General features: G+C 45.6%; 1 protein-coding gene across 2 annotated transcripts in view; it reads left to right on the forward strand.

Annotated features, from left to right (window-relative positions):
• LOC106594609 (proto-oncogene vav) overlaps window positions 1-10,000 on the forward strand; it is a 39,832-nt gene that overhangs the window by 12,255 nt on the left and 17,577 nt on the right. The window contains exons 4-12 of one of the 2 annotated variants that reach the window (XM_045710412.2): window positions 3,531-3,589; window positions 3,773-3,838; window positions 4,194-4,302; window positions 5,426-5,521; window positions 6,359-6,427; window positions 8,599-8,702; window positions 8,954-9,053; window positions 9,373-9,468; window positions 9,686-9,754. In XM_045710412.2, coding sequence (XP_045566368.1) covers window positions 3,531-3,589; window positions 3,773-3,838; window positions 4,194-4,302; window positions 5,426-5,521; window positions 6,359-6,427; window positions 8,599-8,702; window positions 8,954-9,053; window positions 9,373-9,468; window positions 9,686-9,754 — 768 coding nt within the window. The remainder of the gene's footprint in view (window positions 1-3,530; window positions 3,590-3,772; window positions 3,839-4,193; window positions 4,303-5,425; window positions 5,522-6,358; window positions 6,428-8,598; window positions 8,703-8,953; window positions 9,054-9,372; window positions 9,469-9,685; window positions 9,755-10,000) is intronic. The other variant, XM_045710414.2, reaches the window with a different exon arrangement.

Consider the following 10,000-nt stretch of genomic DNA (forward strand, 5'->3'; position numbering starts at 1 on the left):
TGGATGGGGAGCATCGCTGCAAAGCTATTTTCAGGTCTCTCCAGAGATATTCGATCGGGTTCAAGTCCGGGCTCTGGTTGGGCCACTCAAGGACATTCAGAGACTTGTCCCGAAGCCACATCTGCGTTGTCTTGGCTGTGTGCTTAGGGTCGTTGTTCTGTTGGAAGGTGAACCTTCGCCCCAGTCTGAGGTCCTGAGCTCTCTGGAGTAGGTTTTTTGACAAACTCCAAGCCGGCTGTCATGTGCCTTTTACTGAGGAGTGGCTTCCATCTGGCCACTCTCCCATAAAGGCCTGATTGGTGGAGTGCTGCAGAGATGGCTGTACTTCAGGACCTGAGACTGGGGCGAAGGTTCACCTTCCAACAGGACAACGACCCTAAGTACACAGCCAAGACAATGCAGGAGTGGCTTCGGGACAAGCCCGGACTTGAACCCGATCGAACATCCCTGGAGAGACCTGAAAATAGCTGTGCAGCGATGCTCCCCATCCAACCTGACACCTTTCCAATTCATGTCCAATCAATTGAATTGACCACAGGTGGACTCCAATCAAGTTGTAGAAACATCTTAAGGATGATCAATGGAAACAGGATGTACAGTGGCTTGTGAGACTATTTTATTGCCTTACAACCTGGAATTAAAATATATTTTGGGGGGGGGGGGTTTGTATCATTTGATTTACACAACATGCCTCCCACTTTGAAGATGCAAAATATTTTGGGAACAGGATGCACCTGAGCTCAATTTTGAGTCTCATAGCAAAGGGTCTGAATACTTATGTAAATAAGGTATTTATGTTTTTACATTTTTAATAAATTAGTAAACATTTTTAAAAATCAGTTTTTCACTTTGTCAGTATGGGGTATTGTGTGTAGATTGATGAGGATTTTTTTTAAATGTTATTTGATCAATTTTAGAATAAGGCTGTAACGTAACAAAATGTGGAAAAAGGGAAGGGGTCTGAATGCTTTCTGAATGCACTGTTTCACAGTCTAGTAGGAAAAGACAACCTGTTTTATTTAGGAGGGTGGGGGCTATAGGGGCGGGACGGCCAAGAGTGCTCGGGTTGGGAGGAGCAGTTCCCCTTGCTGTCGTCTGAACGTGTGTGTGTGTGTGTGTGTGTGTGTGTGTGTGTGTGTGTGTGTGTGTGTGTGTGTGTGTGTGTGTGTGTGTGTGTGTGTGTGTGTGTGTGTGTGTGTGTGTGTGCGCGCGTGCGCACGTGTGTCGTCTTTGACATGGGGGTTACAGCAGTTTTCTTTCGTTTTATTCTGCCCGCCTCACAGTCTGCAGCTTCCTGTCAATGTGTCACCACGGTTACCATAAGCCAACCCAGTTACAGGAACAAGTCTTGTTTCTCTTTGCGACCCTAACACAGTCATAACGCAGCCCAGAACACAACCACAACCTTTAAACAGCACAGTCAAGGGGTGTCCACATACTTCTGGCCATGTAGTGTCCATACAGTACCAGTCTTTAAATAACACAGTCAAGGGGTGTCCACGTACTTCTGGCCATGTAGTGTCCATACAGTACCAGTCTTTAAATAACACAGTCAAGGGGTGTCCACGTACTTCTGGCCATGTAGTGTCCATACAGTACCAGTCTTTAAATAACACAGTCAAGGGGTGTCCACGTACTTCTGGCCATGTAGTGTCCATACAGTACCAGTCTTTAAATAACACAGTCAAGGGGTGTCCACGTACTTCTGGCCATGTAGTGTCCATACAGTACCAGTCTTTAAATAACACAGTCAAGGGGTGTCCACGTACTTCTGGACATGTAGTGTCCATACAGTACCAGTCTTTAAATAACACAGTCAAGGGGTGTCCACGTACTTCTGGCCATGTAGTGTCCATACAGTACCAGTCTTTAAATAACACCGTCAAGGGGTGTCCACGTACTTCTGGCCATGTAGTGTCCATACAGTACCAGTCTTTAAATAACACAGTCAAGGGGTGTCCACGTACTTCTGGCCATGTAGTGTCCATACAGTACCAGTCTTTAAATAACACAGTCAAGGGGTGTCCACGTACTTCTGGCCATGTAGTGTCCATACAGTACCAGTCTTTAAATAACACAGTCAAGGGGTGTCCACGTACTTCTGGACATGTAGTGTCCATACAGTACCAGTCTTTAAATAACACAGTCAAGGGGTGTCCACGTACTTCTGGACATGTAGTGTCCATACAGTACCAGTCTTTAAATAACACAGTCAAGGGGTGTCCACGTACTTCTGGACATGTAGTGTCCATACAGTACCAGTCTTTAAATAACACAGTCAAGGGGTGTCCACGTACTTCTGGACATGTAGTGTCCATACAGTACCAGTCTTTAAATAACACCGTCAAGGGGTGTCCACGTACTTCTGGCCATGTAGTGTCCATACAGTACCAGTCTTTAAATAACACAGTCAAGGGGTGTCCACGTACTTCTGGCCATGTAGTGTCCATACAGTACCAGTCTTTAAATAACACAGTCAAGGGGTGTCCACGTACTTCTGGCCATGTAGTGTCCATACAGTACCAGTCTTTAAATAACACAGTCAAGGGGTGTCCACGTACTTCTGGACATGTAGTGTCCATACAGTACCAGTCTTTAAATAACACAGTCAAGGGGTGTCCACGTACTTCTGGACATGTAGTGTCCATACAGTACCAGTCTTTAAATAACACAGTCAAGGGGTGTCCACGTACTTCTGGACATGTAGTGTCCATACAGTACCAGTCTTTAAATAACACAGTCAAGGGGTGTCCACGTACTTCTGGACATGTAGTGTCCATACAGTACCAGTCTTTAAATAACACAGTCAAGGGGTGTCCACGTACTTCTGGACATGTAGTGTCCATACAGTACCAGTCTTTAAATAACACAGTCAAGGGGTGTCCACGTACTTCTGGACATGTAGTGTCCATACAGTACCAGTCTTTAAATAACACAGTCAAGGGGTGTCCACGTACTTCTGGACATGTAGTGTCCATACAGTACCAGTCTTTAAATAACACAGTCAAGGGGTGTCCACGTACTTCTGGACATGTAGTGTCCATACAGTACCAGTCTTTAAATAACACAGTCAAGGGGTGTCCACGTACTTCTGGCCATGTAGTGTCCATACAGTACCAGTCTTCTGTCTCTCAGCAGTTGGTTGGTCTGCTCTCTTCCTTCTCCTCTACTTCGGGTTTCACTTCTCTCTCTCTCTCTCACTCTCACTTCTTTCTCTCTTCTTCAAGACGCTGTAGTTTCTCACTCTCTCTCTTTCTCTCTCTCTCTCTCCATCCAGTTGCTGAGTCATAGCAAAACTGTAAGACAGAGAGGGAGCAATAGAAGCGTTCAGATATATTGTCCCTCTCGTGTCTGTCTTATGTCTCCTGTCATAAATAGGTTCCGTTTACTGTCTGCTAAACAGCTCACCACCAGCATAACCACAGCAAATGAAATATCTAGCATATTTATCTAAGAAGTCTCTCTATATCTTTCTATGTCATCCCATGTCCATCTATGTCATCCCATGTCCCTGTATGTCTGTGTTTCAGGTGATAGACACCTTGTCCATTCTGTCCCACTCACCCATCTCCGTCCGGAAGGGTTTCCAGTAAGTTACCAAACTCTACAAACTCAACCATTCTATTTTCTTCTTCATTGGAAAGTAAAACACTATCATTGTCTTCTCTCTCTCTCGACCTCCCCCATCTCTCTCTCTCCCCACCTCCCCCATCTCTCTCTCTCCCCACCTCCCCCATCTCTCCTCTCTCTCTCTCTCCCTCTCTCTCTCCAGGTCTTTCCCAATAGAAGGCTGTATTACCGATGATGATATCTACAACGGTCTCTCTGACCAGATTGAGTAAGTTACTGTCTCTGTGTGTGTGTGTGTGTGTGTGTGTGTGTGTGTGTGTGTGTGTGTGTGTGTGTGTGTGTGTGTGTGTGTGTGTGTGTGTGTGTGTGTGTGTCGAATGATAATGACAAATTTTATCCTCCCTCTCTCCCCTCTCTCTCGCTCTCTTTCTCTCTCTCTACCTCCCCTCTCTCTCCTCCCTATCCCCTCCCATCTCCCTCTCCTCCCTCTCTCTCCCCTCTCTCTCTCCCTCCCCTCTCCCTATCCCCTCTCTCTCTCTCCTCCCTATCCTCTCTCCCCTCTCTCTCTCCCTCCCCCCTCTCTCTCCCCCCCTCTCTCTTCCTCCTCTCTCTCTCCCTCTCAGTGAAACAGTGGACGAGGATGATGATCTTTATGACTGTGTGGAGGATGAGGAGAATGAGGGGGATGAGATATATGAAGACCTGATGAGGGCCGATGAGCCATCGGAGACGGTGAGAGAACACTACGGTCAATACTACCAGAGATGTGGCTATGTTGTTTTCACACTTAAAGGATGGCGATAGGAGCTGTTTTTACACTCGGGAATGGTCATTTTATGGTTGTGTTATGGTCCTGTTTTATGGTTGTGTTTTGGTTGTGTTTTGGTTCTGTTATGGTTTTGTTATTGTTGTGTTTTGGTTCTGTTATGGTTTTGTTATTGTTGTGTTTTGGTTTTGTTATGGTTTTGTTATGGTTGTGTTTTGGTTCTGTTATGGTTTTGTTATGGTTGTGTTTTGGTTCTGTTATGGTTATGTTACGGTTGTGTTATGGTTGTGTTACGTTACAGCAACAGAAGATGGAGGTGAATAACAGAGAATGTTGTGGTTGTGTTATGGTTGTGGTTGTGTTATGGTTGTTTTATATTATGATTGTGTTATGGTTTTGTTATGTACAGAAGCAGAAGACGTGGATAAAGGGATAAGAGAGAATGAACCAGATGGGGTTGTGTTACGGTTGTGTTATGGTTGTGTAATTGTCGTTGTATTACTTTACAGCAGCAGCAGCAGAAGGTGGAGGTGGATAAGAGAGAATGAACCAGATGGGGTTGTGTTATGGTTGTGTTATGGTTGTGTTACGTTACAGCAGCAGAAGATGGAGGTGGATAAGAGAGAATGAACCAGATGGGGTTGTGTTATGGTTGTGTTAAGGTTGTGTTACGTTACAGCAGCAGAAGATGGAGGTGGATAAGAGAGAATGAACCAGATGGGGTTGTGTTATGGTTGTGTTAAGGTTGTGTTACGTTACAGCAGCAGAAGATGGAGGTGGATAAGAGAGAATGAACCAGATGGGGTTGTGTTATGGTTGTGTTAAGGTTGTGTTACGTTACAGCAGCAGAAGATGGAGGTGGATAAGAGAGAATGAACCAGATGGGGTTGTGTTATGGTTGTGTTAAGGTTGTGTTACGTTACAGCAGCAGAAGATGGAGGTGGATAAGAGAGAATGAACCAGATGGTGTTGTGTTATGGTTGTGTTAAGGTTGTGTTACGTTACAGCAGCAGAAGATGGAGGTGGATAAGAGAGAATGAACCAGATGGTGTTGTGTTATGGTTGTGTTAAGGTTGTGTTACGTTACAGCAGCAGAAGATGGAGGTGGATAAGAGAGAATGCTGCCTGCAGGAGATCAGACAGACAGAGGAGAAATACACTGACACACTGGAGTCCATATTACAGGTAGTACTCTGTCTCTCTGTCTCTCTGTCTCTCTGTCCCTCCTTCTCTCTGTCTCTCCTTCTCTCTGTCCCTCCTTCTCTCTGTCTCTCTGTCTCTCCTTCTCTCTGTCTCTCTGTCCCTCCTTCTCTCTGTCTCTCTGTCCCTCCTTCTCTCTGTCTCTCTGTCCCTCCTCTGTTTCTCTCTGTCTCTCTGTCTCTCTGTCCCTCCTTCTCTCTGTCTCTCTGTCCCTCCTTCTCTCTGTCTCTCTGTCTCTCTGTCCCTCCTTCTCTCTGTCCCTCTGTCTCTCTGTCTCTCTGTCTCTCCTTCTCTCTGTCTCTCTGTCCCTCCTTCTCTCTGTCTCTCTGTCCCTCCTTCTCTCTGTCCCTCTGTCTCTCTGTCTCTCTGTCCCTCCTTCTCTCTGTCTCTCTGTCCCTCCTTCTCTCTTTCTCTATGACCCTCCTTCTCTCTGTCCCTCCTTCTCTCTGTCTCTCTGTCCCTCCTTCTCTCTTTTTCTATGTCCCTCCTTCTCTCTTTCTCTCTGTCCCTCCTTCTCTCTTTCTCTCTGTCCCTCCTTCTCTCCCTCTCTCTCTCTCTCTCTAGCTCACTGTCCCTCCTTCTCTCTTTCTCTCTGTCCCTCCTTCTCTCTTTCTCTCTGTCCCTCCTTCTCTCTTTCTCTCTGTCCCTCCTGCTCTCTTTCTCTATGTCCCTCCTTCTCTCTTTCTCTCTGTCCCTCCTTCTCTCCCTCTCTCTCTCTTTCTAGCTCTCTTCTTCTCTCTCTCTCTCATTCTCTCTCCTTCTCTCCCTCCCTCTCTCTCTCTCTGCTGTCAAACATAACTGTAACTCTGTCTGTGTGCGTAGCACTTTATGAAGCCCCTCCAGAAGTTCCTTCAGCCTCACGACATAGAGAGCATCTTCATCAACACGGCGGTATGGCATTCTGTTCTTCCTTCTGTACAGAGTATTAGTATTGTGTATAAACACTGACTATACCAAACATTAACAACACCTTTCTAATAATATGGAGTTGCCCTTTTGACCTCAGAACAGCCTCAGTTCGTCGGGGCTTGGACACTGCAAGGTGTCGAAAGCATTTCCACAGGGATTCTGGTCCATGTTGACTCCAATGCTTCCTACAGTTGTGTCAAGTTGGCTGGATGTCCTTTGGGTGGTGGACCATACTTGATAAACAACGGGAAAATGTTGAGCGTGAAAAACCCAGCAGCGTTGCAGTTCTTGACATAAACCGGTGCGCCTGGCACCTACTACCACACCCTGTTCAAAGGCACTTTGATTTTGTCCTGGCCATTCACCCTCTGAATGACACACATACACAATCCATGTCTCAATTGTATCAAGGCTTAAAAATCCTTCTTTAACCTGTCTACTCCCCTTCACCTACACTGACTGAACCCCAATAAGGGATCATAAATTTCACCTGGATTCACCTGGTCATTCATGAGAAGAACAGGTGTTCCTAATGTTTTGTATAGTGACTGTAGAAAGAAGTCATTATCTCCATAGTTGTGTGTGTATAGGGTAAACTGTGTGTGTACAGGGTAAACTGTGTGTGTATAGGGTCAACTGTGTGTGTGTACAGGGTAAACTGTGTGTGTACAGGGTAAACTGTGTGTGTGTATAGGGTAAACTGTGTGTGTGTATAGGGTAAACTGTGTGTGTGTATAGGGTAAACTGTGTGTGTGTATAGGGTAAACTGTGTGTGTACAGGGTAAACTGTGTGTGTATAGGGTAAACTGTGTGTGTGTATAGGGTAAACTGTGTGTGTGTATAGGGTAAACTGTGTGTGTATAGGGTAAACTGTGTGTGTGTATAGGGTAAACTGTGTGTGTGTATAGGGTAAACTGTGTGTGTACAGGGTAAACTGTGTGTGTATAGGGTAAACTGTGTGTGTGTATAGGGTAAACTGTGTGTGTGTATAGGGTAAACTGTGTGTGTGTATAGGGTAAACTGTGTGTGTACAGGGTAAACTGTGTGTGTGTACAGGGTAAACTGTGTGTACAGGGTAAACTGTGTGTGTATAGGGTAAACTGTGTGTGTACAGGGTAAACTGTGTGTGTGTATAGGGTAAAGTGTGTGTGTGTATAGGGTAAACTGTGTGTGTACAGGGTAAACTGTGTGTGTATAGGGTCAACTGTGTGTGTGTATAGGGTAAACTGTGTGTGTATAGGGTAAACTGTGTGTGTATAGGGTAAACTGTGTGTGTATAGGGTAAACTGTGTGTGTGTATAGGGTAAACTGTGTGTGTATAGGGTAAACTGTGTGTGTGTGTATAGGGTAAACTGTGTGTGTGTATAGGGTAAACTGTGTGTGTACAGGGTAAACTGTGTGTGTATAGGGTAAACTGTGTGTGTGTATAGGGTAAACTGTGTGTGTGTATAGGGTAAACTGTGTGTGTGTATAGGGTAAACTGTGTGTGTACAGGGTAAACTGTGTGTTTGTACAGGGTAAACTGTGTGTACAGGGTAAACTGTGTGTGTATAGGGTAAACTGTGTGTGTACAGGGTAAACTGTGTGTGTGTATAGGGTAAAGTGTGTGTGTGTATAGGGTAAACTGTGTGTGTACAGGGTAAACTGTGTGTGTATAGGGTAAACTGTGTGTGTACAGGATAAACTGTGTGTGTGCATAGGGTAAACTGTGTGTGTGTATAGGGTAAACTGTGTGTGTGTACAGGGTAAACTGTGTGTGTGTACAGGGTAAACTGTGTGTATAGGGTAAACTGTGTGTGTATAGGGTAAACTGTGAGTGTATAGGGTAAACTGTGTGTGTGTACAGGGTAAACTGTGTGTATAGGGTAAACTGTGTGTGAGACAGGGTAAACTGTGTGTGAGACTGCCCCCAACATATGAAATCATAATTTCCCTCCTCCCCCCCCTCTTACCCCCCTCTCTCTCTCTACCTCCTCCCTCTCTCTCTCTACCTCCTCCGTCTCTCTCTACCTCCTCCCCCTCTTACCCCCCCTCTCTCTCTACCTCCTCCCTCTCTCTCTCCACCTCCTCCGTCTCTCTCTCTACCTCCTCCCCCTCTTACCCCCCTCTCTCTCTCTACCTCCTCCCCTCCCTCTCTCCGACTCTCTCTGTAGGATCTGGCTGTAACCCATCGTAGTCTGCTGGGGGAGATCCAGACCTCTATCTTAACCCTGAAGGCCGAGAACCTTTACCAGGTCTTCATCAACTATAAAGAGAGGTAGAGAAATACACCGTTATCAGCACGGCAAATCTCAAAGGCTTGATTAGAAAGGGATATAAGGGCTGGAAAGATTATGTAAAATGATTATAAACTGGCTGGTTCCAGTCCTGAATGCTGATTGGCTGACAGCTGTGGTATATCAGACCGTATACCACAGGTATGACAAAACATTTGTTTTTACTGCTTTAATTACGTTGGTAACCAGTTTATAATAGGAATTATTGCTTAAATATATCTCTCTCTCCCAGGTTGTTGCCGTATGGGCGGTACTGCAGTCAGGTGGAAGCAGCTACTAAACACCTGGACAAGATGTCCGCCATGAAGGAAGGAGTCAGAATGAAACTAGAGGTGAGAATAGTGGTGGATACATCACCCATATGAAACATGGAGGAGGACAGAGAGGTGGATACATCACCCATATGAAACATGGAGGAGGACAGAGAGGTGGATACATCACCCATATGAAACATGGAGGAAGACAGAGTGGTGGATACATCACCCATATGAAACATGGAGGAGGACAGAGTGGTGGATACATCTCTGAAGTAGCTTATTCTCTTTAATTTACACTGAACTAATCTCTCCTCTCCTCTCCTCTCCTCTCCTCTCCTCTCCTCTCCTCTCCTCTCCTCTCCTCTCCTCTCCTCTCCTCTCCTCTCCTCTCTAGGAGTGCTCTAAGAGGGCTAACAGTGGCAGGTTTTCTCTGCGTGATCTACTCATGGTTCCCATACAGAGAGTCCTCAAATACCACCTACTGCTCCAGGTACACAACGTGTGTCTGTGTCTGTGTTGTGTGTGTGTGTGTGTGTGTGTGTGTGTGTGTGTGTGTGTGTGTGTGTGTGTGTGTGTGTGTGTGTGTGTGTGTGTGTGTGTGTGTGTGTGTGTGTGTGTGTGTGTGTGTGTGTGTGTGTGTGTGTGTGTTTTATTAACACACATGTGGCTTAAATGCATCACTGTTAATAGTGTAATGTGATTACCAGGAGCTGGTGAAACACACCTCTAGCACTACAGAGAAAGAAAACCTTCGGACAGCTCTAGACGCCATGAGAGTGAGTTGACCTTCCTCTTCCAGACTTTACTGATACTAACAGGACAAGCATGAGTTCCTCTTCCAGACCTTACTGATACTAACAGGACAAGCATGAGTTCCTCTTCCAGACTTTACTGATACTAACAGGACAAGCATGAGTTCCTCTTCCAGACTTTACTGATACTAACAGGACAAGCATGAGTTCCTCTTCCAGACTTTACTGATACTAACAGGACAAGCATGAGTTCCTCTTCCAGACTTTACT

Source organism: Salmo salar, chromosome 02, assembly GCF_965601325.2.
Source record: "Salmo salar chromosome 02, fSalSal1, whole genome shotgun sequence".
Classification (NCBI taxonomy): Eukaryota; Metazoa; Chordata; class Actinopteri; order Salmoniformes; family Salmonidae; genus Salmo; species Salmo salar.